Source organism: Theobroma cacao, chromosome 9 (genome assembly GCF_053813885.1).
Source record: "Theobroma cacao isolate CCN51 chromosome 9, ASM5381388v1, whole genome shotgun sequence".
NCBI lineage: Eukaryota > Viridiplantae > Streptophyta > Magnoliopsida > Malvales > Malvaceae > Theobroma > Theobroma cacao.
The window spans coordinates 5,988,587-6,016,325 of NC_142647.1; the positions used below are offsets into that span (position 1 = coordinate 5,988,587).

General features: G+C 36.8%; 5 protein-coding genes across 7 annotated transcripts; 4 read left to right on the forward strand and 1 right to left on the reverse strand.

Moving 5' to 3' along the window:
* Positions 1 to 1,960: 1,960 nt before the first annotated feature.
* On the forward strand, positions 1,961 to 2,703 carry LOC148760651 (uncharacterized). Its single transcript, XM_088809437.1, has one exon. It carries the CDS (start codon positions 2,098 to 2,100, stop codon positions 2,413 to 2,415), a length of 318 nt encoding a protein of 105 aa, XP_088665563.1. The 5' UTR covers positions 1,961 to 2,097; the 3' UTR covers positions 2,416 to 2,703.
* Positions 2,704 to 3,941: 1,238 nt separating this feature from the next.
* LOC18588623 (FRIGIDA-like protein 4a) lies at positions 3,942 to 8,096 on the forward strand. 2 transcript variants are annotated; one of them, XM_018128217.2, is made up of 3 exons: positions 3,942 to 5,240; positions 7,106 to 7,281; positions 7,393 to 8,096. In XM_018128217.2, exons 1-3 carry the CDS (start codon positions 4,385 to 4,387, stop codon positions 7,966 to 7,968), a joined length of 1,608 nt encoding a protein of 535 aa, XP_017983706.2. In that variant the 5' UTR covers positions 3,942 to 4,384; the 3' UTR covers positions 7,969 to 8,096. The 2 variants fall into 2 exon arrangements, with proteins under 2 accessions (XP_017983706.2, XP_007013214.3); XM_007013152.3 differs by having other exon boundaries at positions 3,948 to 5,240; positions 7,396 to 8,096.
* Positions 8,097 to 13,425: 5,329 nt separating this feature from the next.
* ALDH2C4 (aldehyde dehydrogenase 2C4) lies at positions 13,426 to 17,306 on the forward strand. 2 transcript variants are annotated; one of them, XM_018127674.2, is made up of 9 exons: positions 13,426 to 13,659; positions 13,830 to 13,972; positions 15,291 to 15,674; positions 15,804 to 15,893; positions 15,976 to 16,149; positions 16,244 to 16,381; positions 16,473 to 16,610; positions 16,707 to 16,768; positions 16,843 to 17,306. In XM_018127674.2, the coding sequence occupies exons 1-9, from the start codon at positions 13,548 to 13,550 to the stop codon at positions 17,114 to 17,116; spliced, it is 1,515 nt and encodes a 504-aa protein (XP_017983163.2). In that variant the 5' UTR covers positions 13,426 to 13,547; the 3' UTR covers positions 17,117 to 17,306. The 2 variants fall into 2 exon arrangements, with proteins under 2 accessions (XP_017983163.2, XP_017983164.2); XM_018127675.2 differs by lacking the exons at positions 13,426 to 13,659; positions 13,830 to 13,972 and adding an exon at positions 13,991 to 14,747.
* Positions 17,307 to 17,651: 345 nt separating this feature from the next.
* MBF1C (multiprotein bridging factor 1C) lies at positions 17,652 to 18,304 on the reverse strand. Its single transcript, XM_007013154.3, is given in 2 exon segments — positions 17,652 to 17,935; positions 17,937 to 18,304. Coding segments are annotated over 2 exon segments (432 nt in total). The 5' UTR covers positions 18,224 to 18,304; the 3' UTR covers positions 17,652 to 17,790.
* Positions 18,305 to 18,370: 66 nt separating this feature from the next.
* Positions 18,371 to 27,651, forward strand: MSH7 (MUTS homolog 7). The gene is made up of 17 exons (XM_007013155.3): positions 18,371 to 19,078; positions 19,389 to 19,863; positions 20,301 to 20,396; positions 20,586 to 20,641; positions 20,956 to 21,022; positions 21,433 to 21,528; positions 22,217 to 22,348; positions 22,432 to 22,465; positions 22,566 to 22,613; positions 23,085 to 23,284; positions 23,375 to 23,501; positions 23,581 to 23,858; positions 24,215 to 24,409; positions 25,080 to 25,493; positions 25,627 to 25,723; positions 26,106 to 26,233; positions 26,886 to 27,651. Exons 1-17 carry the CDS (start codon positions 18,768 to 18,770, stop codon positions 27,360 to 27,362), a joined length of 3,231 nt encoding a protein of 1,076 aa, XP_007013217.3. The 5' UTR covers positions 18,371 to 18,767; the 3' UTR covers positions 27,363 to 27,651.
* The last annotated feature ends 88 nt before the right edge of the window (positions 27,652 to 27,739 follow it).

Consider the following 27,739-nt stretch of genomic DNA (forward strand, 5'->3'; position numbering starts at 1 on the left):
CAGTAGGTTAGATTTTAAGGTTGACACTCCAGACTCCGTGACTAGTAATATTAGAAGTATTTTATCATATGTGGGTTCAAGGGACATTACAGTGTCAAATCTCGCGTAAAAATGTAAATTGTGAGCTCGAGAGGCACTACGTCGACGTTGGACTTAACTTAAAAGGTGTGGATCTCGTTGATGAGGGTGCCAAGGGTTAGGGAGTAGGTGAGAGACTTGTCATGTGGTGCAAGTACGTGATGAATCCCATATGACCAAAATCAATATAAGCATGCATTATATGTGAGTCTCACATCAAATGCATACTCAAGTGGTCTTGTATTTAAATAAAGAGATGATTAATTAACCCAATAAGCTAGTTTCTTAGGTCGAGACTCGTGTAATTAGTGGCATTAGTCACTTTTGGATACCACTTTGTGGGCTTGAGATACCAATGTCAAAGTGTGGATCGTGTGGGCTTCGAAGCAATATGACGTCGGAACCCACATAAAAGTGTTGATCCGTTTTACTAGGATATCAAGGATTAGGTGAAAGAGCCATCACTTGGTGCAAGTAATGGGGTGTCATGTGAGCTTGGAAGCACCACGGTGTGATCCTAAATAAAGATGTGGATCCCTTTGACGAGAGTATCGGGGATTAAATGAGAGCTATTACCAGGTACAAATGTGACTATGCATCGTGAGAGCTCGAGGGCGATACGACATCGTATCCCGCATAAAGGTGTGGATCTCCTTGATGAGATGGTTATTGGATAAGAAAAGTTACGTAGAGTGTAAATAATTTGTAGTCTGAAAACACTATAGTGTGAGATCCACATAAAAGTGTGGATCCCACTTACGAAGCACTGGGACATCGGACTCCATATAAAGTGTGGATCCCCTGAGGAGAGGATCAATAATTTGGTGAAAGAGCTATCAACGTGCTTGACTAAGGGGTCAATAATTTGGTGAGAAAGTTGTCACATGATACAAGTGTATGTTGAACCATATGAATATTTACCGAAGTAAATTTGAACTAATTATATAAAAAGCTTGTTAATTCTTATTAGTTTAATTTTAATACAGAAGTTCTGTGTCACGATTTTAACAAGAATCGTGAATCCCACATCAAAGAAGTTGTACACTTTCATCAAAGAGCTATGAGAATTTTACACTCTTAGTGAAAAGTCATGAATCTTACATTAAGAGAGGATATCATGGTCCCAACGAAGAGCCATGAATCCTACATAAATTGTGTATTAGAATGAAACTGCGCATTTAAAATTCATATTATCTTCAATCTATAAAGCATTTTTTGTGAGATAAAATAATATGGTCAACAAGTCAAAATGAACAATCTCGCAAGTTGGTGTGAAATGGTGACAATGATGTACAAAAATAGTTTCATTTGCACAAAGACGTGGAAAGAGGCTAATGATTTCGTGAGGCCTACAGTCACTATCAAAACCATTTCCCTGTGAGTGTTTTCTGAAAGAAGGTTGGTCATGTTGGTGCTTTTGGAAATGGTGGACATGGCATAGCAATGGTCCTTGGTTTCTTTCCTTCATATTCCCTACCGATCGAATTCTAAAGGAATTTTGGTTTGTTTGGAGCAACGCGGTAAAAGAAGCTATATTGCTTGCAAATCACGAAGACAAAAGCCCTACAGGCTTCAGCCTAATCTTTTGAGCTCCCCCCGCAAGCACATGGGTCCGAAAATGCAGTCCTTAATGCTTAAGACGCATTTCCTAATCACATGCATAACTTTACTTGATCAATTTTATTCATAAAATTGAATAAGAAATCCATGTTCCTAACCGCTAAAGGAAGACACCTGACCACTGAAACAAGGGCCTAGGGTCAAACAAAACACTCTCTTGCACTTGTCAACACTTAATTGCTCCTGTCTTACTTTTTATCAAGTTTCGCTAAATAAGTTAGCCAAGTTGGACCATCGTGGTCTTAAAAGGACATCCAGGTCCCAACCACTCTTTAAAGAAGCAAAGAGCCATGTGCTTATATTATCTCTAGAATCCTTCTAGTGCTGTTTTCAGTTTTCAGTTTTCAAGTATCACTCTTTGGGCTGAGAGCAGAAACAAAACTTTGGTTTTCCACTGCAATGGACCTCAGAAACTGGTGCAATTCAGGGTGCAAAACTGGCTGCTTAGGCCTGGTCTACCATGAGATTGAACCTGTGAACTCCTCATCCACCACCACTGGGTCAAACAAACTGAAGTGGAAAGTGCTCTGGATGAAGTTCAAGAAAGAGAAGAGGAAGATTTGCGAGTCTCCGGCGCAGGTACCCTATGATCCTTACACCTACTCGCAGAATTTCGATCAGGGCTTTGCATGGGACGATCCTGATAACCTCTCTCGATCGTTCTCTATGAGGTTTGCTGATCCTTCCAGTGTTTTTCTAAGGAAAGCTGCAGTCTAGTTCAAGGAACACACAAAAAAAAGCGCACTTGGTGGGTCTACTTTTTTCTATCTTTGATGCCCTGAAGCTATCTGCTGGTCTTCATTCATTGTGGATAAAAGGGTTTGCCCCATTCAATCTTAATTTCCTCTGTAAATACTCTGTTGTTTTGAGAAAGAGAGGGAGAAACTGCAGTGCTCCCCCCTCCCCAAAAGAAAGAAAACAAAATTATTTCTGAAATTTCTGATCTTTGTTGATTTTGCAACTGTAATGCCAATGTTTGATCAGTATTAATATCTTCACTGGTAAGTATTCTTCCCTGCGTTCCTATGCCCCCTTGAAATATAAAAGAGGCATATAAGCTTGATTGTTCTACTTCTATCAACTGTGTAGCTTCTTAATTAGCTTGATTAACCACTAACTCCAGATGCAAGGCCTTTGACATTTTCATGTGGTCGACAAGGCCGTCAGAAGTTAATCGCACTAGGAATCTCGTCAACGTGGTTGGATGTCGGGTTCACACTCTCCAGGGGAAAAAAAAAAAAAAAAAAATCATTTTTCAAGAAGAAAAAAATAAGAACCCATAGAAAACAAAGAAATGCTTGTGAATTGTGATTGTTGGAGCAAATTCAGCATATATTACAAGGCAGCAACAGCTCGCTGGAATTGTAAAACCAGATGGGATTCTCATATATATATATATATATATATCAGAATTTCCAAACATGACTTTGGCCAGACATGGAACACAGTTAGCTTAGGCGAAAAGTAGTGTTGAAACATGCTAGAAGGGAAGTCGACATCAGTCTTCTATCATGCTGTGTGTTTGAAGAAGGAAGACAATTTAACAGCTGTAGCGTCCTTATCTGCTAATGTGTGTCTGATACACGGTTGATATTTCCAAATCTTACATAGTCCTTAGTCCTGACTGTTAGGTCTGCGCCAGTATCATTTTTATGGCTTGTTGTCCACATTCTCTTGTTAACTATTGATAGCTAATTACCTAGGCTAAACACACAAATAGAATTAGACATAGAATTGTCTCTTATCTTTTCAAAAGAACCTGCAACAATCTTCTAACATTGGTTTATGGGAATGGTACACGGCAAATGGCATATTAATAATAGAGACATATTCCCAATGGACGAGAGACCCCAAAAAAGGATTTGTGGCTATTTCTTTTTATTCGGGTTTGGATGGTACTCGGAAAGGGCATTGATTACTTATCAACACCATATAGATCTTCAGTCAAGGGGCAAGTGCAAGTTGGAAAGAGATTGTGGGACACCTTGGAATAAATGCTTTGGAAAGAATATGCTAATATGCTAATTTGGGTTTACCTTAAGGCATCAAAGATATCAAGGGCCGAAAACGATGGATCATCTATTGCAATTTGCAACTTGCAAGATAACGTACTGTGGAGAAACCTGGTAATCCAACAAGGCAATGTCCTTGCGAGTGTGAGCCTGTGAGATACCTTTATCTCTACCATTCACTTGTAACCAAAATTTGCGTTAAATCGTTGGTTATTTCTGCTAGAAATAAAAGGCAAGCGAATCCCTTCATGTATCAAATTTTAGTAGCATATGGTTTACATCAAAACTCTCTTCTACTTAACCCAGCAGTTTCCATCATTTAAGATTTTCACTAGAGCTGACATTTAACTGTCAGAAAGGCCCAGACAGGATCTGAAATATCGGTGGCCTAATTCGATCCTCATAGTCAAAACTTGGGCTGAACTTAATTTTGAAATTCCAAAATTTTCATGCATAATGAGCTCGGTCCACTAGTTTAAGTACACCTTTTTCTCCCGTCAACAGAAGCGGCGTCGTTTTAGATTAAGTAAACCGATCTTCCTCATTACACAAAAACTTACCAATCTCCCTCCAGGCATAAAAACACCGGTGGACACCGCGCATTTTGTTCCGTCCGCCCAGGGCTTAGGGTTTTTCCTCCACTCCCACCGAAACGGCGCTGTTTTACATCGACGATGTCGACCGAGCTGGCGATTTCAACCGACAGAGTTCAGAAATTCATCGACGACCTCGAAGCCCACAAGACAATCCTATCGACATGCACCCAATTATTTACAGCCCTAACCAAACATTTCTCCTCCCTCCAAGATTCCCTTTCGCAAAAATCCCAATCCCTAGACTCCAAATTCCTCTCCCTTTCTTCCACTTCTTCCCAAACCCTAGAATCCCTTTCCCTCCGCGAATCCTCTATCCCCGACCGCGAATCCGCTGTCACTGCCCGCATCGAAACCCAGAAAGAATCCGCTTTAGCCGAATTCCAGAACCCCAATACCTCAGCCCAACTCTCCGAATCATTAAAATCCCTTTCCCGCCGTATGGACTCGACGGGATTAGTTAAATTCATAGTTTCCAAGAGAAAAGAATCCGTTTCCTTACGAGCTGAGATCTCCAATGCCTTATACGAAGCCGTTGACCCACCCAGGCTTGTTTTAGAAGCCGTCGACGACTTTGTTTCCCAGAAAATTGGGAAGACGGGAGGTTTGACTGATAAGAGATGGGCATGCGGAATGTTGGTTCAGGCATTGTTTCCAGACGCGAATTGGAAGGGAAAAAAAGGGGAAGGGCCGGAGTTTGCAAGGAGCATTGGAGAAAGGGCGGCAAAGGTGGTTGAGAAATGGAAAGGGCAGTTGGATGGGGAGGGAGAAGTAGTTGGGGCGGCAGAGGCAGTTATGTTTTTGCAAATGGTGGTTGGGTTTGAGTTGAAAGAGAGGTTTGAAGAAGGGTTTTTGAGGAAGTTGGTTGTGGATTTTGCGTCGCGGAGGGATATGGCTAAGCTTGCTGCTGCTTTGGAGTTTGGTGATAAAATGGGAGGTTTGTGCTCTTCCTTTCAAAGGGTTGTTTTCAGTTTTTTTTTTTTTTTAAAGAAACATTTTTTCTTAAGTTCTGTCGTATCACTTATGTGTTTTTGGTTGTTGCTTTCAGTTTGCTTAGGATAATAAATGAGTGAAAATGGTTTTTTTTTTTTTTAAAAAAAAAAACTTGATTGTGGATTAAATTATTTGTGGTTAGGTAATAGAATTCTATTTAACATTGTTATAAGCTTTGATTTCGAGTTGCACTCTTTGTAATGCATCCAAGCAATTTGGTAGGGTAAGATTGTGTTGTGTCATTCATGGAGATTAAGTCAACTGGTTCCTTTTGCATCAGGGCTGAGTTATTATTGTTAAACATTCTGATTGGGAGAATATTTTGGGGATTGAATTGATTAATGCAAATAGAATTTTTTAAAATTTTAATTGGTGGCACTTTATGGAATTCATTAAAAGTTATTTTCTAGTATTTGTTTTCCAAGGACTCCTTTACATTTCAAATCTCCTGTTTAGACCGTGGATTTATAGTGCATTGCCTTGCAAATGGTCACTCTGACCAATGCTGAAGGCATGTTCACTCCTTGAATTATTTAGTTTACGTATGACTGGGTGAAAAATGAATATGTTTATATGTAATATTTGCACAAGATAACCTGTTTTGAAATACACACACACACACACAAGATATGCTATATTGAAGGGTGCTGTCTGTAGGTATAGATAAGAGTGGACCTAGCTACCCCAAACCTTATTTGAGGTTTTTAATTAGCTTACAACTCACCCTGCCTTTTACATCCTTTAGATGCTTTATGCCTTTTTGGAATTTGCTTGTACTTTGTTACATCTTTCACTTGAACTTGTCATGTCTAGCAGCTGGTTTATAAATCAGCTTCCCATCACACCATCCCCCCCTGTGTTTGCTGTTTTAGATGATAGTTGTATGTTATCAAAATCGTGCATGGGTACTTTCGTACTTAACTTTGTGAACTGGAAACTCTCCTTCCCAAGTGATAAGTCATGCTTCACAGATTCCACTTGCATTACAAGATAGCAGAGTGGACCGTTGTGTGCGATGCCAAATTATACATACATGCATGCATGTCTGTGTTTGCACAGATGGATTTTGGAGTATGTGCTTGCATTGCATTTCTCTATAATACGGATGCATATGTCAAATACCGATATAAATTTGATGTAAGCCTATACAAACAAGATTTGTAGGATTTATGTTAGGCATTGGCCATGCAGTGCCTCATGTTGCATGTGCAGACGCACTGACGACACATGCACACTGGTAGCTCCTACACTTGTAACTTACTTTTAGGCAAATGTATTTGGAATGTAAGCCTGAGCAAATCTATGCCTGTAAGTTATATAATGAGACACAATTTTCTGATTTGGTATTTTTGAATGGTTTTTTTTTTTTTATTCCTTAAATAAATCACATGCACATTTGTCATGTTAGTGCTTGTGTACCATCTCTGACTGTAGGTTGCAAAGATCTATGATACTGTGTTTCTCATGTAAATTATACTTTTTGATCATGAAAAATTACTAGTTAAATTAAGGTAGAAAAATAGGTAATATAGCCTGCAATGTATTATACTGAATTGGGTCGTTGGCTTTCTCTTTGTGATTATTTGCCCAGTTTTTTGTGCCAGCACAAATCTAAAGTAAAAGCTAAAGGATAAACACCCCTTCCAAGAAAATGAGAATCAGTTCATAAATTATGGTGTTGGCATCACTTAAAGATAATACAACCAGAAACATTGTACAAATACTTTGTATTGTTTTATTCTTATCATCATTATATGAGAATTCACTTAAATTGCACCTCCTTGAGTGAATGATCTCTGAACTTTTCAGATATTATTGATGAGCTAGTAAAGAATGGTAAAGAGATAGAGGCAGTGTACTTTGCCATGGAGGCTGGCTTGACAGAAAGATTTTCTCCTGTTTCTCTGCTCAAGTCCTATCTCAGGAACTCCAAAAAGAATGCCACCACTATATTGAAGAATGAAAATTATAGTGCAGCTGCAACGGTTTGTACACATTCGCTTTTTCCATTTAACATACCAATTACATCATGTATGTAGAATTTCGTTTTCTTGTCCCTTAAGCAAAGAACTACTGGTTAAAGATAGTTGGTCTAGCAGGAGGAGTCGAATAATGTGGAGCTGAATTCAATCAAAGCCATCATCAAATGTGTTGAAGACCATAAGCTTGAGTCAGAATTCTCTGTTGATAGCTTAAGAAAGCGAGCCACTCAGCTGGAGAAAGTCAAGGCAGATAGGAGAAAGAGTTCATCAGCCACTGGAAAGCCTCAAAATAAGCGAGGCCATAATGCTGGTAGCAGCCGGGGCAGTGGACCATCTGCTTTCCGTCCAGCTAAAGCAGCTAAATTTTCAAATTCCTATCCCCCTTTCAGTCGTAGAAACCCAGCTTCCTCAGCACAGCATAGTCCAGCTGCACGATATTCTGGACCATATAACTATGCTGGCCAGAATGTTTTTGAGGGTCCTACTGCGCCATATGCAGCAGCATATGGTGTGGCCCACTCTCAAAGTCCTGCTGCAGTTACTCAACAACACTACCCACACCCTGTGGATAATGTGGGTGCTGCTGGTTATCGGAACAGCGGTGCTTTTGGGGGTCAAACTAGTTATGGGGCATATGATTATGTCTCTGCGCCGCCATCTGCATACCAACCTTCATCATATACCCAATAGTGTGGAAGCGGCAACGTGGTCCAGGAATTTTTTGTGTAATCCCTGTAGGTGTCCTTGTATTGAGAAGCCTTTCTTTTTCTTGTAGTCCCTTTTTTGGTTTTAATAAATAATCATCTTTTCTCATCGAAGGTAAAGCTTGAAATGGTTCAGATACCTGAAATAGTATGAAAATGAAATATTATGTAATAAGATTAGTGTGAAGGTACCTTTTTAAAATACGAATGTGCTTGTTCTTTCTAAATTCATAAGCATTATCAGAGACAAAGGGAACCCTTATACCGGGAGGAGCAGATTATAGTGAAAAGCTGAAAAGTTGGGGAAGCAAAGTTTTGATCTTATGTCATGGACATGGAGCAAGCTCAAGATAATCCTTGGTCCAAAGCTTTGATTAAGTACCAAAATGTTTTGCCAAAACAAATACCTGATCTCAATAAAAAAAAAAAGAAAAAAGGTTCTATCACGTAATTGGTGTAGACACTATTAAAACTGTCACGCTCACTCAACTCAAACAATAAAAACTATGATAAAATTTTGAATAAAAATCTGAAATTGAAATCTTTGACCCCTAATATAAGCTTTTTTAATACTAGTACTGAAAAAATTAATGAGTTTGACGTAACAGTGATCGATGACACCACAATGTCTGCAGATCTGCAGACCCCACCTCCAGATTTGTGGGTTGCGACGGGATGAAGCGTTCTTCCTTGAGAGCACCAGGGCAACACAAAGCCCAAAGAGGTGGATTTTTTGACACGCGTATCTCCAGAAATTGCATGTTGGTCACCATTTTGGGGCATGCTAGAGTCGGAACTTGAAAACACCACACATCCATATTTCCGGGGCTTCATCCACAGCGATAAATACAATTTCTTTGCAATGAAAATCACCATGTTTTTTGCTTTTGTTACGACTTTTTAAGACCACCACAACCACATTGCACAATAATTAAAACTGCCCCTAGGGTTACGGCTCTTGTTTTAATTTATAACCGCCCCTCGGCCCGCGGGGCCCCACTCCCGTCCCCCCTATTTTTTCTTCCTTAGCTCATGCCTAATTGTTGGTCCAGCCCATAAATGAAGTCTATGACTAATTTTTTCTTCCTTTAGACATTTGAGATGTATAATTATTAAAAAAAAAAGCTTTGTCCATTTTTTAATTTTTTTTAATATTAAAATACCTTTTATATTTTAAATTTATTTTTGATGATTTTTTATTTTTTGACATTAAAATGAATAAGATATCAATTCCTAAAAAAAATAAAATTATGATTTTATTATATTAAAATCAATGTGTTTGTTTAACTTGTAAAATTTAAATTCATAAAAAATAAAAGAAAGAAAGAAAATAGAAAAAATATATAAATATTCCCACTTGATTTGCAATGATATGAAAATCACTCCACCTGCCATGGTCTCTTACGTAGTGTTGCCTCGGCCTATATATAGCATGAACCTCGAAGATATATTCCAAGTATGATTACACGTTTCACTTTCAATATGATCCACTTTTTTATTTACCTAATATTCTCTTTCATTTTTTTTGTTTGTCTTTCTTTTTAATATGCATATCTATTGAATTAAAAATTAAGCATTAATCGTTGAATTTAATTTGATTTGTCATATATCGAAAAGACATGTATCAATTATTTGAATTTGTTTATGAAAATTAAAAACATAAGATTATAATGTCCAACAAAAATTATATTATCAATAAAATATAAAACAAGCAACTTGCTTGTTTTAAAATTATGAAAAATAATTAAATAGCATTAACTTAACCCTTCACTAATAATTTTACTTGGGCTGTTTCCATTGACTTGAAATGTTTCCACGCCATTCACAAAGTCTAAGAAGGACCAGCAATAGTTTATTGACAATAAATGACAAGTAATCATCATAAATGCTTTCAGTCACGAATCACGGGTCAATTCCATGGGATAGAACGAACTTGTGCGGCTGGGTGCCCACTAGACTAGAAGTCATGCCTTGTCTATAATTTCTTTTGAAGTATCCACCATTCGCCATCAGCCAGAACAGGCCAGGGTCTGACTATGACAAAACAGAACAAAGGCCATCAATATTTTATCTTTTTGTCATTTAGGGGAATATCACTTCATTTAAATAAACTATGGTTTTAAAAGTTTGTTTATGTGTTTTTAATTTTTTTAAAATCTTAATAGAAAATAAAAGAAAGTTATATGATAAATTAAACCTTAATTTAATATTTTATCTAAACAATTTAATATGATAAACTTGAACCAGAAAAAAGGACAATAAAAGAATAGAGTTGTTAACAGTTAGGGTATCCACTAAGTTTGAAGTAATCGAATTTGAACTCAATTAATAAATAAGGTACTCAAATCTTATACTTACCCGAATATTTTTTAAATCTATTGTCCTAACCTGAATCTTAATACATATTCACTACTTGATAATTACCTGAATCTGTTTAAAAATTTGATTATGTAAAAAAATTATTAAAATGCTCTTCATTGATACCCAATTTCTCAAACTCAAATCCACATATGTATCTATATATAATAATATTTTCATCCATTTTTCATATAATTCACTGATAATAAAATTTATAAAAGCATACAAATAATAAAATTTTAAATTTAAATAATCAAAAACAAATATCTCAAATTTAAACTTAAATAACTAAAAATAAATAGTCAAACAACAACTTAAACATTACAAGTTCAATTAACTATATGAGTTTGCCCATGAAATTAAAAAAAAATAACTAGATTCCAAAATTATTTAATCTCACAATTTCTTTTTAGGTAGATATTTTATAAGTTTATATACACAAAGGTATATATTATAATTAATAATTTTATAAGTTATAATTTTTGCAACGTTAACACAAAATATAAAGTAAAAATGTTTATATTTAAAGTATAAAAGCATATATTTAATAGTAATTATATTCCTTATAGATTAACTCAATATATAAAGCATATGTATTAAAAAATATTACAAGTTAATTACTAATAGTTTCATGAATTAATTTAATTAGTAATATAAGTTTGTCTTTAATTATATGAAATTAAAAAAAAACTATAATTTGGTTCAAGTATCCAAGGGGTGGTACTCAAACCCTACTACAACCTCAATTCAATTATAAGGTACCTTAATTGTATATAATCGGATCGGGTACATACGGATACTTTATAATAAGATACCCATTGCCATGCCAATAAAAAAAATCGAAACTATGAAGAAAATAAGCCATAAACAAGACAATGGAGGTTTTGAGTTTTAGGTTGACTATAATTCTAGATCTTATTTGATTAGGATTTTTGTTTGTATACAATATTAAGTAGTTGTATGGTTTTAAATTTCTTATTCCACATCGAATCCTAATCACATTCTACTTTGGACTTTTATACTATAAAAGTGGATTTCTAGGTTTTAAAATTGCAAGCAGTGCTTTAAGAGCTCTAAATAGTGAACATCTTGTAACTCTGTCTTTTGCTCTAGGTGGAGCGAGAGTGGTTTGGGTGAGTGTTATTGGGAGGTTATTGAAGAAGAGTGTGCAAGGGATCTTGGGTTGATTTTGAGAACTATAAAGATCAATTTATTGTACTTTAAATTCTCAATAATAGAAGAACAGTTTTACTCTGCGGACGTAGGTAAGAGGTCGAACTACGTAAATTCTTGTGTTTTCTGTTTTTTTATTTTCTCTGAATTTTATCTTTGTTGATTCTTGGGCAATTTTCACAACATGAAGCCTCTACACGTACCATTTTATTAAGGACAAGAGGAAGGCAATGGAATGCTTAAAACGTAGAGTTTTATTAATAAATGGTGTTTCTCAAAAGTTAATTAAGTTAATTAAGCTAATCAATTTTAGGATTAGTTATAGCTTTCTCTTTCATGTGGTTACACATGTACAGTCTGCATATATTCAGCTTTTGTACGATACCCTACATTTCAATGAGAATGTTCCCAACTATTCTCCCATTTGCTGCCCCGTCCATTCACTGCAACATGTTTTTCATAGTACATAGTTTTTCTTGCATTCTTTGTATGTGTCAATCCACGTGGTTTTGTCATTGATTCAATCCACTTGACGAAAAACTTTTCCTGCAAAAGAATTTCTCTACAACTTTTCGTCCTTCAAGCAAAAGGGCATTCTCAAATTCTAACAAGCAAGCCTTGTTCTCTTGGTACATAAGAATAGATCAAATTCAACCAAAAAAACAAAAAAAAAAAAAGTTGAAGTTATTGGCTAAAGACAATAATAGCTCATAGATCAATCAATCTTATGCTTATATTGAACTTTTTCCCATCAAATTTTCTAGGATTGGTGGAATAGCCGACACGACAAAGCCAGTTGTCTATGCGGTGGCGGCCGTGGCAATTTGTTTCAGTGATAATCCATCGAGACCAATTGTTTTCCATTTTTTAATTTGAATGTGTCAAAAAATGTTGTAATATTTATATATTTCGTGAATAATGTGGACAGCATTTTGTCGCTGCATGCTCTCGTCAGTCCTCGTTCAACTGTTTCATCCTGGTGAAGCACGAAAGTGGCAAACTAAAACAATAATACAAGATATTAACTGGCCAAAAAGCCCATAATTCCCCCTTATTTATAAAACAAAACCATAAATTGAGGGAAATAAAGCTTTTGACTGTAATAATATTATTTAATTGTAGCCTAAATAATAGGGTAAGGTTCTCTCTAAGCCCGAGCCGACGGACGACTTCAATTCTAAGATTTCGTACGATTGAAGCAAAGATTTCAAAATAAGCATCAGTATTCTATTCATCTTCAATAATCAATAAAATTACACTATACGAAATGCAAGATTTAGCAATAAAAATTTTATGTAATACGCTTTAAAATGATATAAATAATTGTGTTACAAAAAAAATTCATAATGATTTTTGTGTACATAATGTAATTCATGATAGGGAGTTATACATTTTGCAAGGCAAAATAAACATAGTATGTATAATTAGAAATATTATTAATAAAAAAATATCGTTGTTAAATACGAATATTCGTTCGCCATTGCGTATCATGAAAAAGATTGGCACGTTTCCCGACAATGAATTAGCAATATTTTCTCTTTCAGCTTTTGGTACATTCAGACTTTTTTTTTTGTTTGTATGAGGCCACACAGTCTGACTTTTCCATATGCACACGTAATGATCTGTTGCCTAATGGAAATTATTGGTTAAACTTAAAAAAGAACAAAATTCTTCTGCTCCCTCTGCGTATGATATTTTTAGACAATAAAGCTGGCTTAAAAACGTTGTTTCAATTTCTATGTTAGACACGATAAAAGAGTCTAATGGGAAAGAAAGGAACGGAGCTTCTTGTCTCTTTCCTTTTATTTCTATTTTTCCTTGGACAAAAAGAGAAGAAAATATCCTAGAATTTGACTTCAAGGTAAAAGGTAATTCCACGAATACTTATGGTTTCTGTCAAAGCCCTAGCCCTTTGCATTAAATACAGAGCAATGGGCGATTACATTGCCAAAGAAATATAACAACCTCTTGTTGCTTTGCCCGAACCTCACACAGAGACGGAGAGGGGGAGAAAACAAAACAGAGAAATTAGAAATGGCGAAATACTGCAACGGAAGTTCTGACCAATCTGAATCTTTTGACAGGATTCCACCAATACAATTCACGAAGCTCTTTATCAACGGCAAGTTCGTTGATTCGATTTCAGGTATGGTTCCAGGCTTTGTTTTTCTGTACCATATCAGCGGAATTTGCTTCTTCTTTATTTGTCTCTTTGACGTTTCTCGTTTGTTGGGGGTATGGTAATGGTAGTTTCGAAAAGCTCTTCAGTTTTGTATCTTTGAATAAGAATAATGAAAGAATGATTTGTTACACCAGGGAAAACGTTCGAGGCGGTTGATCCAAGAACAGGGGAGGTGATAACAAGAATTGCAGAAGGAGATGCAGAGGACATTGATTTGGCTGTTGGGGCTGCACGTCACGCATTTGACCATGGCCCTTGGCCTCGCTTGTCTGGCTTTGTATGTGATGATTACTACTTTTCTGTTCATCCTCACCTCCGAACCTTTCTGCAATGATGCTCTCCTCTAATTAGCCTCAGTAGTCAGTACAGTTGGTTAATTCAACTCGTTCGGTTTAACTAAACCTAGCGGTCCAACAGTTAACTTTTTTTCTTACTAATTAATGTTGAATATTGCTTATACACTGACTCCATCTTAGTTTAGCTTTTTAGAAAATTAGCTAGGCACTGCTTTCACCAATTTTAATTGTGATTGAAGATTATTTTCAGGATATGTACCAAAAGAAGATATTTTCAGGAAGTCAATTTTTTTGGTGTTATAGCCTGTCTCCATCAACCTTTTTTTTTTTTCTTTCTTTTTTGTGGTTTTTGTTCTTATGATTCTGGAAGTGAAAACACTCTCCAAATCTGACCTCTAAAACAACTTGAATTTATTTTCTCAATGAGAATGAAAAAACTAGGCCCTGATTTTTTTTCTGGCCGCAACACGTCCTGATTTCTGAAAGCCGAGACCAGAGGACAAGTGGACAACCTGATAACCCGAATGGCCACGTTCCAGAATCCAGGGTTCTGTACGTCTTTTATGTGCAATAGGGGGCTCACGAATCGACGATGCCCCGGACGAAAAGGCCACCGTGAATAATTGAAGTGTGGCGCAGGGTCATTATTGACCAATTAATTAAACCATCTGACAATCTCGTCTTTCAAAAACAAACAGTAGAGAGAGGGACCTACATATATGTGGAGTTGTACCCGCAGAGGCCATCCCCTGCACGGTAAAATGTGATATGCAAGATGAAATCATCAGTTCTTTTTGTCTTTTTACCGTACTTAATAAGCGTTTATAAATAGTACGTCGATATAAAATAGTCTATTTTTTCATCCTAACGTTAGAGTTGAAATAATTTATATGTTGAGATGAATATGTCATAATGCATTAAAAATGTACTTGTATGATGTTTCTCTTATCTTATTAGAAAAGAAGAGTTCTTCAAAGGTTTAAGTTCATATTCAAGTTCTATTATATGTGAATTTAGTTTAATATTATGTTGATTTTGTTTGATTTGTTTAATTTTTTGGATGGATTATATTTATCATACGTAATGAAAATTGTTTAATTATAATTCTAACTTTTACTTGTAATATTTAGTCTCCTATATAATACATAAAGTTATGTATGTAAGTTGTTCATAATATTTTATATATTAATTACGTATCAAAATACATATATATGCCAAATAATAGAGGGCTAGATATTGCCACTTTTCTTGCTACTTTATTAGTCCATCTTTTTTTATTCTTCCCTTCATGGCTACCAGGAGCGAGGAAGGATTATGATGAAGTTCGCAGACTTAATTGAAGAAAACATAGAAGAAATAGCTGCGTTGGATACCATTAACGTGGGCAAGCTGTATGCTCATGGCAAGGTCTTGGATGTCCCAGGTGCAGCAAGGACTCTGCGTTACTTTGCAGGTGCAGCCGATAAAATTCATGGGACAGTTTTAAAATTGTCAAAGGGGCTTCAGGGCTACACTCTCAGGGAACCCATAGGAGTAGTCGGACATATAATTCCCTGGAATTTTCCCACCGTTATGTTTTTCATGAAGGTTGCCCCCGCATTAGCCTCAGGTTGCACCATGGTTGTCAAGCCAGCTGAGCAGAGTCCTCTTTCAGCTCTTTACTATGCTCATCTTGCTAAGCTGGTAAGCTTGGGTAATAATTGAGTTCGAACTCTTCTGAAAAGAAAAATTAACGTTAAAATAGTTGGTTAACGTGCCCTTCTCTGTTTGGCTTTGTTAATTTTTGTTCTTGTTTGTGTTCAAATTAATCAGGCTGGCATCCCTGACGGAGTGATCAATGTTGTAAATGGATTTGGAGAGACTGCTGGAGCTGCCATTAGCGCTCATATGGACATTGATAAAGTGAGATTTAATTTCATGTATAAGATAAGAAATTTCCACGTTGATGAAGAAATTAGCTCACATTGTTTGGGTCTTGTTATAGGTGAGTTTTACGGGGTCTACAGAAGTTGGACGTAAGATAATGGCAGCAGCAGCAGCAAGCAATCTGAAACCGGTGTCGTTAGAGTTGGGAGGCAAATCTCCTCTATTAATATTTGATGATGCTGATATTAACGAGGCAGTAAATATTGCTTTCGGTGGCATGTTTTTTAACAAAGTAAGTTATTTTTGCTTTTTATGACGGTTAAAATTTTACAATCCAACCTTTATTTGGTGGCTGTGCTATCTCTTCTCATCTTCTAAATCTGTAGGGAGAAATCTGCGTGGCAAGTTCTCGTGTTTATGTTCAAGAAGGTATATATGAAAAGTTTGTGAATAAGTTGGTGGAGAAGGCGAAGTCATCAGTTGTCGGGGACCCTTTTGACCCTCAAGTTCATCAAGGACCCCAGGTAAGACTAATTATGATTCAACACATGAATGTATTTGTGTATGTATGTAGTTTCCTTTAATTGATCAACTGTTGGCCTTCACATGGTATAGGTTGATAAGAAGCAATTCGAGAAAATTCTCTCTTATGTTGAGCATGGCAAAAGAGAAGGAGCTACTTTGCTAACAGGGGGTAAGCGTGTGGGCCAGAAGGGATACTACATCGAGCCCACGATATTTGCAGATGTTAAGGTAGGCTTTCTTACAATTGCTGCAGAACCTTAAAACTATGGTGTTGTTGGAAGTTTGGTTTTAGATTCTCAATGACTCCCAAAAACTTGTGCACAGGATGACATGATCATAGCCAAGGAAGAAATTTTTGGACCTGTAATGTCATTGATGAAGTTCAAGTAAGTCTTTAATTTTCTCTTCTCCCTTCTGTTTGTTAAATGAAACATATTACTGAATTTGTTGGTCATTTCAGAACCATGGAAGAGGCTATCAAGAGGGCAAATAACACAACTTATGGCCTGGCAGCTGGGATTATAACCAAGGACCTGAACGTGGCGAACACCGTCTCGAGATCGATCCGTGCCGGCATCATCTGGATCAATTGTTACATTGCGTTTGATGTGGATTGCCCCTACGGAGGATACAAGATGAGCGGCTTCGGAAGGGATTATGGATTGGAAGCCCTTAACCAGTATCACCAAATCAAGTCCGTTGTGACTCCCATTCACGATTCTCCCTGGCACTAAAACTAACCATTGTAGTACTAAGTTATACCCGGAATGTAGTTTTAGGAGCATGAAGTTCCAACAAAATAAACAGTGGTTTCAACAGCGGAGCCCAGGGCACTACCTTGTTATGCACAGGGCAATCAGGCCAACCATGTGGCCTTGCTTTGTGATTTTCGCAATGCAATTTCATAATGTCAGTCTTGATCAAGTGGCTTCTTAATTTACCCAAGTTTAAAAATGTCAAAAACTTTGAATTTCTAATGATACTTGCGCACATTTGACACTATTCCTGTAACAGTTCATTTCTCATTTTGGCCCGCCCCCCTTGAAGCACGCTTTGTGAAGCCATCCACACCGTCCCCCTTCTCATTTTTTTTGTCTTTTCCCTTGCTTGCTTTTTTGTCTTTTCTGTTTCATTTCTTCTCTCATAGTTCTTTTAATATTTTATAGTCCCTCTTATTTTAATTTGTTTCGAGTGAAATTATGATTTTCAAGGGGGATGTTAATTTGTGGAACTCTGGAACATCATGAATTTACAGATCAAAGCTGAAAATTTCACACAAGAACACTGGAAATTGAACACTTTTCTACAACTTTACAACGATTAGTACAAGTTGGTTTCCATCATTGAAATCCAAACCACAAACAAACGCATATATGTTCAAAGCACAAGACACATACGTTGTCTCACATTACTTCCCGATCTTCCCCCTCAATTTCACCCCAAGAACCCTCTCCATCTTAGCCAGCACGGCTTGGTTCGGCACCGCCTTCCCATTCTCGTACTCCTGAACCACCTTAGGCTGCTCGTTTATCAGCTTAGCCAACTCAGCTTGACTTCTTCTCCAGCCGCGCCTTCTGTATCGCCTGCCTAACGTCCGCCGAGACCCGGTCTATAGCCGCCGGTTCCGTCCCTTCATCAAGCTTCCTCGGGTTCAACACCGGCCCCTCGGTTTTCTTGTTCGAACCAGCATCGAATTTCTTGATAGTCTGGACCGGTGGCCCCGACCTCAGCGCCTGGTTCACTGCCTTCGGATCGCGTAGCTCTTGGGCCTTGGGCTTCGACTTGTGTAGCACCACGGGCTCCCAGTCCTGAGTCACGGCTCCACCAAATCTGCTCGGCATTGTTGAAGACAACGTAAAACACCTTTGATCATACAAAATCGAAACCACTGGATTTTGCAAAGATACAATGGAGTTTATATAAAAGGCTGAGACTCTGGAAAGTTCCGGCGGTTTTATAGTATCTGGAAGGTTCTTCGCAAGTTTACTTTGTGATCCTGATGACATGGCAATTCCTTATTGTTTCTTTTGCTGACGTGGATAATAAAAACACTGTAATTAGAGTGATGCCCAAGGAAAAACTCAAAAAAGCCAAAACAGAAAGGAAAATATCTCATTGAGTTGGTGACGTGGTGATCGTTCATTTGTTTGAGTCTTCTAACGTAAAGTGCGATTCCTAGGTGGCCGAAGGTGAAATAGATCGGACGCTTCAGACTGGGCGGTAGAATTCTGACGGTCGAGATCTTCTGCAGAGAACACTGTAAATTCAGTTTTCGAGATTAAAAGGATCTCGAAGGGGCAAAATTTGGCGCCAAATTTTTGCTTCTTAAAGTATCCCTTAATTTTCTTTACCGCCTTCGAAGCTCCCTTTCTCTCAGAATCTAAAATGCAGCGCCAAAAATCGATACTCTCGTTCTTGCAAAAACCTTCACCGGCGAGCCAAGACGGCATCGGCGGAAAGGTAAAAGGCCAAGAAGCTTCTCAGTTTCCTTCAAAGCAACAGAACCAAAATGCGGCCGCCGTTTGTGGCTCGTCTTTGGAAGTCACAGGCACCGATACTCCACCAGAGAAGGTGCCACGTAAGGTCTTGCCTGCGAGCTTTGCGGCCAATACCGGGACCAGAGATTCTTCTTCTATGTTTTCTAGTATCATGCACAAGTTTGTGAGGGTTGACGACAAAGAAAATGCAAGTCAGAGGTATTTTTTCGACTCATTTTACTCGTATTAAATTAATTTGTTCTTTTTTTTTTAAATTAACTATTTAGACGTACTGCTAGGGTTTTTAATTTTGTTAATAATTGGCCACAGCTGGAATTTATCTCTTTTATTTCTCTTTGCTTTAAGCAAAATTTTACATGCTTTTTAATATTTGAAAGAATTGAGGAGGATAAGAAAACTGGCGGTCCAATCAAATATTATTCAATTTTATTTATAAATTTAAATTTAAAATTTTAACTATCAAGTATCAAAGGATAGCCTTTGTTAATAATCTGTGTTAACTTCGCAGTAACCGGGCACGTACCAACTCTTCTAATATAGAAGAATTGCCTAAAGTGGAATTAACTGCTCAACCAACTGAAATGGCCAAAGTTTTAAGTATTGAGACTGATGATGATCTCGGGCCAGAAACACCTGTTACTCGGCCTGGTGTTTCTCGTCTGAAGCGAATTCAAGGTGACTTACCTAAGTTTGGGGATAAGAAGGATAGTTCTTTGTTGGATTCTGGTAAAAGAGTAAAGCTTCTCCAGGACTCTAATGTTGGGAACAAGAATCATAAGGATGTCGCTGATATTGCTAGCAAATTTGATTGGCTTGATCCTTCTCGCATCAAGGATTCTAATAGAAGAAGGCCTGGTGATTCCCTTTATGACAAGAAGACTCTTTATATACCTCCGGATGCTCTCAAGAAAATGTCAGCGTCTCAAAAACAATATTGGAGTGTCAAATGCCAATATATGGATGTTGTTCTCTTCTTTAAAGTGGTTAGTTATTGTTTCATCACATTGTAGTTTCATTTTTTTATTAGCTAATTGCTGGTATTGGATAATATGCTAGTCATATTGCCTTTTTCTCAATTAATTTTCTTGTAAGGTGTATATTTTTTTAATGGCTGTAAGAGGGATGCATGCTGGCATCCTTTATTTTGGAACACTGGTGAGTGGATCACATGCTAGAACATGTGAAATGAACCTTTAACTGGATTACTTGTATAGGGGAATATGAACAAGTGTATATTAATTTGGGTGTTGTGAGTAATATCACCATTTAGATTTTCTATTCTTCAACCTCTTTGCATTATGCGAGCTCTCCCTTTGTGTGTCTATAAGTTGGAGTTAAGTTTGCTGATGTATGTTATGAATTTTAAATTTCTTTTGTGAATCAGGTTTACCTAATTCAAGAACTTAATGTTCACTAACAGGGGAAATTCTATGAGCTCTATGAAATAGATGCTGAAATTGGCCACAAGGAGCTTGATTGGAAAATGACAGTAAGCGGAGTTGGCAAATGCCGCCAGGTGGATTGTCATTTAATTTTCATTCATGTATTGGTAATATATAATCGTGTGTGTATAAATACGCACATACACACATATGTGTATTTATATACATAAATGTATATGTATATGTATATATGTATATATACATACATATATGCCCATTCAAAGCAGCGGTGCAGATGTAATAGTGTCTTCCTTTATGGTCAGGTTGGTATATCAGAAAGTGGAATTGATGATGCTGTTCAAAAGCTGGTTGCTCGTGGGTAAGATAACAATTTTCTTGGTCTTAAAGAACGATTAGGAGATTTGGTTGTCATCATTCCTTGTCTGTGTATACTACATTGTAGAATCCTTTGAAATAAAAACTGTGTAAACTCTGAAATGAGAATGTTGTGTTTTAATCTTTTTGGAATGTGGAGGAAGAAATTGAGAGGTGTTGATTATAGAAAGTGCAAGAAAGGAATGATAATCCATGTCCTTGGTCATCTTCTATGTGAGTGCAATGTTGAGTACTAGATTGTTGCTCTCTTTCCTCAATTCACCATATTGTGATTCAATTTTAATGTTCTTTCTGAAGATACAAAGTGGGACGTATGGAGCAGTTAGAGACATCTGAGCAAGCAAAAGCTAGGGGTGCAAATTCTGTAAGTTTTTATTGCATGTTTGAGATGTATATTTAAATAAATTTTCTTATATATTTGTTGTTTTCCTTTAGCTAATCTTTGATATGTCACCCTTCATGTGCCATGATTATTGCATATGATTAAAACTCACATGTATGGTCTTGCTTCGAAGACAAATACTATGAAGTTTTCCTACTGCAAAAATATGCTTTGCCTTGATGTATGTTGACATGGTATGTAACACAAAGTTATGGTGTTTTATGGTTTCATCAAATTGGATTCTCCACCAAAGTTCTCTGCATATGATTCTTGAATAAACATTCAGCTACTTGTGCTGATCTTTCCTTGGTGGTTTCATGATTTTAACTCTACACTATGGATTTGTTCAGTAATTGTCTAAGTAGTTTGACTAGCAACATTGGATTTTTCAGGTAATTCCAAGAAAATTAGTTCAAGTAATCACCCCATCAACAATAGTTGATGGTAACATTGGGCCTGATGCCGTTCATCTACTTGCTATAAAGGAGGTCTGTTTATGTTTGTATTGGCTTTGCTCATATTTATGCATTCAGATTTTTATTTTTGCAGTGTCTGCTGAATGAATATTTCTGGCTTATCTGTCATACCATTTTTCTTGCTTGAATTTTCAGATGTTTTCCTGAAGCTTATCTGTATTGTATATGGATGTATTTTACTATGTTCTTCTTTGACTTCATGCAGTGATCTTTCCTCTCTTATCTCTGTTCCTCTTTTTTCTTTCTTATTTAATTTTGTAGATATGGGTTGGAAAGGTGGAATCTGCTAAATGAACATGTGGTTTATCTCTCATAAGATATTTTCTTGCTCGAGTTTTCAGCTGTTTTCTTGAAGCTTATCTGCACTGTATATGAATGTATTTTACTTTGTTTTCCTTCTTTGACTCCTTGAATTGATCGTTCCTTTCTCTTTATCTCTGTTCCTCATTTTGTGTTTTTTTTTTTGTAATTATGGGTTGGGGAGGTAGAATGGTCAGATTCAGAGGGTCAACTCAAGTATATGTATAATGAATATATATGTTTTTATGCATGCATGCTTCCTCCTTTTCTACCTGTGTTGATGTGGTAGATTTTCATAAGTTATTGCAGTTTATCTCCATTTTAGAATTTATTACTTTACAATTTATAATTTGAATATGTATTGGAATATATTATGATTGCTTAATGCTTTTGCTCTTAGGGAAACTATGGAGTGGAGAAAGGTTCAACTGTCTATGGGTTTGCTTTTGTTGATTGTGCTGCTTTAAAATTTTGGGTTGGTTCCATCAGCGATGATAGTACTTGTTCTGCTCTGGGAGCTCTATTGATGCAAGTAGGTTCTTTATTTTCCTGCAATTTTTTTTTAATATTTTTGGAAAATTAAGCTCTAATGTGCTGGTTGGAATTTGATTTTAGGTGTCTCCTAAGGAAGTCGTATATGAAAGTGCAGGTGAACTTTCTCATTTCACTCCCCTTGTTTGCTTCTCTTGAAGGCTAGTTTTGATAAAAGTTTTGCCTCATAATTAGAAGTATATATTCAATTATTTCAGGGCTGCCCAGAGAAGCCCATAAAGCACTCAAAAAGTACTCATTTACTGGTGAGCATTCTATCAACTTTCTGATTAGCAGAATCAGTATGACTCCCTATATATGTATGTATACATGTCAATCTTTATTTGAGTATTTCTTTCACTAAGAGCTAGTATTTTGTGATTCAGAAATGAGTAATTCTTGGATTCATAAGTTTTTTCTGTTTTCCTATTAGATTCTCAAGCCTGTAATCCATTGGTTTAATCAAGAAAGCAGTTCATATGATAAAGCTGAATTTATGTTTGATGAGCCATGTGCATTATAATGATGATAAAAAAGCGTCCTACTTTCTCCCTCTGTCTCTTTCTTTTCTGGACAATCTGCAACTTTATAATTGAAATGTCATAAATCAGCCTTGCTTGTTGCATATTTTCATTTAGATTCTCTATTTTTGAAGAATCAGGTAGCTGAAAATGCTTGACAAAACTATATTAATCATGGTGAGTCATGTTGGGTACTCATTTTGGTTTATCTTGTAGGATCTACAGCAGTTCAACTGAGTCCTGCACTTTCGGTCACTGATTTTTTGGATGCCTCTGAAGTTAGAAATATGATTCAGTCAAATGGGTACTTTAAAGGGTCACTTAATTCATATATTAATGCTCTTGATGGTGTAATGCACCCTGATGTTGCATTGTGTGCACTTGGTGGATTAGTCAGTCATCTATCACGATTGATGGTAGGCTTGCAGACTAGCATTTATGTAAGCATGTAAATATGCACAATTTTCTATCTGTTTATATTATTGATAAATTGCTCTTTCATGCAGCTGGATGACATTTTAAGGAGTGGAGAGGTTTTACCCTACCAAGTTTACCAAGGTTGCCTCAGAATTGATGGACAGACACTTGTAAATCTTGAGATTTTCAATAATAGTGCCGATGGTGGTTCTTCAGGCAAGTGGTGAATCTCTTTAGCTTTAAGCAAAATTTCTGACAGGCATTTTTGTAATCCTTAAGATTATTCTATTTTCAGGTACATTGTACAAGTATCTTGATTACTGTGTGACCTCATCTGGTAAGCGGCTTTTGAGGAGCTGGATTTGCCATCCTCTGAAAGATGTTGACAGCATTAACAACAGGCTAGATGTGGTTGAAGAATTAATGTCACATTCAGAAAAAATGTTACTCATTGCTCAATATCTTCGCAAACTTCCAGACTTAGAAAGGCTAATTGGACGTGTTAAGGCTAGCATTCAATCATCAGCTTCTCTTGTTCTTCCCATGATAGGCAAAAAAGTATTGAAACAACTGGTAACTCTCCTTTCTTTTAATGGTAGACTCCTATAGCTTTGTCTGGGTGAAGTAGCTTGGAAAGTAAATGCTAATTGTTTCATACTGTTTGCATGTTCTGGAAAACAATCTTTAGGAACGTGTCTCCTTCATTGTTAATATTTGTATAGTTGCATGGTTGACTCAAAACTATTCCTCAAAATTTTGGCAAGAATAGTTCGGGCTCTTTTATTTTGTTTTTCAGTGATGGGTTCCATGTAAAACAAGGAAGATGTTGAGATCTTAAGTTAACTTGTTGCTCTTCTGGTCTTTTAGTCACGGACTTTCCATCACTTCTTTTCTAAAGATCATGATAGATTTGTTCTGTTGTGGTACAGGTGAAAGCTTTTGGGACTCTTGTCAAAGGTCTCAGGATTGGAATGGATTTGTTAAAACTATTACAAAAGGATGCAGATGTGGTATCTCTATTATCAAAAGTTTTTAAGCTTCCAATGCTAAGTGGCACTAATGGGCTTGATGAATTCCTTGGTCAATTTGAAGCAGCCATAGATAGTGACTTCCCAAATTACCAGGTCTGTTTTCTTGTTATGTATTACTCTGAGAAAGTACATTTTATTAAGCTTCACTGTCCTTTTAGTTTTTATTTTTCTTGGACTCTTAATCTCTTAGGGTAGGCATTGCTTTGGCCAAATAAGTTGCTGTAGGCTTATATTTGTCTTAGAAATCTGCATTTTATATATGGGAATTAGATGTTCCATTTTTTTTTTTAAAAAAGGAATATTAAATTCCAAATAGATACAAGATATAAGAGGATTATTGATGTTAAAAAGGGCCCTCCTCTATCTGTTCATGTGGCAGTGCTAGCTGACCAAAGGCTAATTGCTCAAATCAGGATCTAACCTTCAGGCATTGCTTATGTTAGGATCAGACATTTTATTTATTCCAAATCAGAATTTCATCTTTTTGAGATTTTCCACATCAAGATAAAATCCCCACGGAAATGGAGTGTAACCAACACGCACTGTTAACTTGTGTGAACAATTGAACAGGTTGAATGACGTGTCATTTTTTGGCCTGGTGGCATGACATGTAGCTATTAAAACTGTTTGGGTGGTAAATTTATTGCCAAAGAAAAGTCACAAGTCACAGGACATTCTTTCTAGTAAACAGATTAGATTTCAGCAACGATTTTAGTTTCTTGTTTTGGCGCTCTGGGTACATAACTGACATTATCTCTACCAGAACCATGATTTAACAGATACGGATGCTGAAACGCTTTCTATACTGATTGAATTATTTATTGAAAAAGCCGCTCAATGGTCTCAAGTCATTCATGCCCTAAACTGCATTGATGTACTAAGATCTTTTGCAGTAACTGCAAGTCTTTCATTTGGGGCTATGGCAAGGCCTCTTGTGTTGCCACAATCAAAAACTGTAACTTTGAACCAAGAAACAGGAGGACCAATACTTAAAATTAAAGGGCTTTGGCATCCGTTTGCCCTTGGGGAGAATGGGGGACTGCCTGTCCCAAATGACATTTTCGTGGGTGAGGATGTAAATGCCTATCATCCCCGTGCTTTGCTATTGACTGGACCAAATATGGGTGGAAAATCGACTCTCTTACGAGCTACTTGTCTGGCTGTTATACTGGCCCAGGTTTGTTTCTCTTTGGTCCCTAAGAGCTGGTATTAAATACTTGCTTTCATAGGTTGCCGGTGATAAGTATGTTTTTATATTAGTCTCACCCACTGCCACTATGTTTCATACATGTTAATGTTTTGATATGCAGCTGGGCAGTTATGTACCCTGCGAGACATGTGTTCTCTCTCTTGTGGACATAATCTTTACGAGGCTTGGTGCTACTGATCGAATCATGACTGGCGAGAGTAAGTTTACATTACAAACCAACAGTTAGTTGAGTTCATTGACTTTCTTGTGGTCCAAAGTTGGCTTTGTCTTCCTAATTAATATGCTTGGTTCATGAAGCTATTTTTTTTCAAACTGAAGTGGGAGTTGGAAGTTGTGGACATGTTTGATTCTTATATAGTTAACTGTTGGAATTTTCAAACTTGTAAATTTGTCTTTCCAAACTGTGGTTAATAAATAGTTCCATTGCTGAATACCTCAATTAATTCAACATAAGTTAATGTCAGGATTGCACAAACAGTTACAAGCATGTTCCTCAATGTGCGGATACCCTTACATACGAGTATGTACTGCATGTGCTTTTTCAGTTATAGATTTTGATTATGCAACCAACTTTTGTAGGTACCTTCCTCGTGGAGTGCACGGAAACAGCATCAGTTCTTCAAAATGCTACCCAAGATTCTCTCGTTCTTCTTGATGAACTGGGTCGAGGAACAAGCACTTTTGATGGATATGCTATTGCATATGCAGTGAGATTTCTTAACTTTCCTAGTTAATACAACTTTACCTCCTCTTGCACGTATTAGGAGGATTACCGTGCCATCTTGGACTCTTCGAATGAAATTTTCTCATCCCATCTTAAACTATGCCCGGACACAGCCATGATTCTAGTCGAGATATTTCTTTCTTTTATGTTCTACACGAGGTCAGCCATATGGTCACATACTGACACTTGCATAAGTAAAAGCATATGATATAACTAGGAAAGCTTTAATATTTTTGGGCTTTAAGTGATGGTGATAATAAATATTGCTTTGTTATTTGTGCTTAGCCGTGTGAAAAAAATAGTGCCCCTTATGATGATGCATGTTTGTGAAAGGCAGGAACAAGTAGTTTCACTATTTTATTTATGATGTTGCAAATCTTTGGGAAATGAAATTATGCTTACGCACATAGTGTAGAGGAATATTATTTGATAGCTTTAGGGGCAACATCTTAGCCAGATGGAACTGAAAATAATCCGCAATTCCTTTGCAATAATCTTGAAGGCTAATAAGAAGTGCTTACTTTTTGTTAACCATTTGTTTATGAAAATGCATTTTGTCTTCCATTTCTAGTTACGAATTTTAAAGCTTGAGTATGCATACCCCTTTTAAACAACCTACTGTTGATGTTGTCTAGGTGTTCCGCCATCTTGTTGAAAAGGTTCACTGTCGGCTATTATTTGCAACACACTACCATCCCCTCACTAAGGAGTTTGCATCTCATCCACACGTTACACTGCAACACATGGCCTGTTCCTTTAAATTGAAGTCTGAAAGCTGTTCTAAAGGTGAGCAGGAGCTGGTTTTCCTATATCGGCTTACCAATGGACCATGCCCAGAGAGCTATGGTTTGCTAGTTGCAATCATGGCTGGGATTCCGGAACATGTAGTGGACGCTGCCTCAGGGGCTGCACAAGTAATGAAAAGATCCGTTGGAGAAAGTTTTAGGGCAAGTGAACAGAGATCAGAATTCTCAACCCTCCATGAAGAGTGGTTGAAGACCCTAGTAAATGTCTCGCAGGTTGGTAATCGTAACTTGGATGAGGGTGATGCTTATGATACCTTGTTTTGCTTGTGGCATGAACTAAAAAATGCATATAGAGCTTCCAGCTAAAAGCGAAAGCATTTAATTGAAAAATTGCATTGTAAAAAAATCCTTTTTTTCTTTTGTAATTTTATATCAATTTTCCTTTCCCAGAAATGGAAAGATGCGTACCTTTACTGTGTATGCAGTTTTTGGAATTGGGCTAGTTGGCTTCGTTTTTCTGTCTGGGCCGTTTGATTGGGTTGTCTTTGAGAAAGGACCGTTAGAGGTCCCGAACAGAACCGCAAGATGTATGCCTTGTTATCTAGTCTAGTTGATGATGCTCTATTTTCCTTAATGAAAGGATGGAATTGCCCAACGGAATTAGGCTTCAACTCGTCATGTCAATTCTAGTTGAAAGTTGATGCATTGTTTACAAAAATATGCAAACAAATTGCAGGAAATTC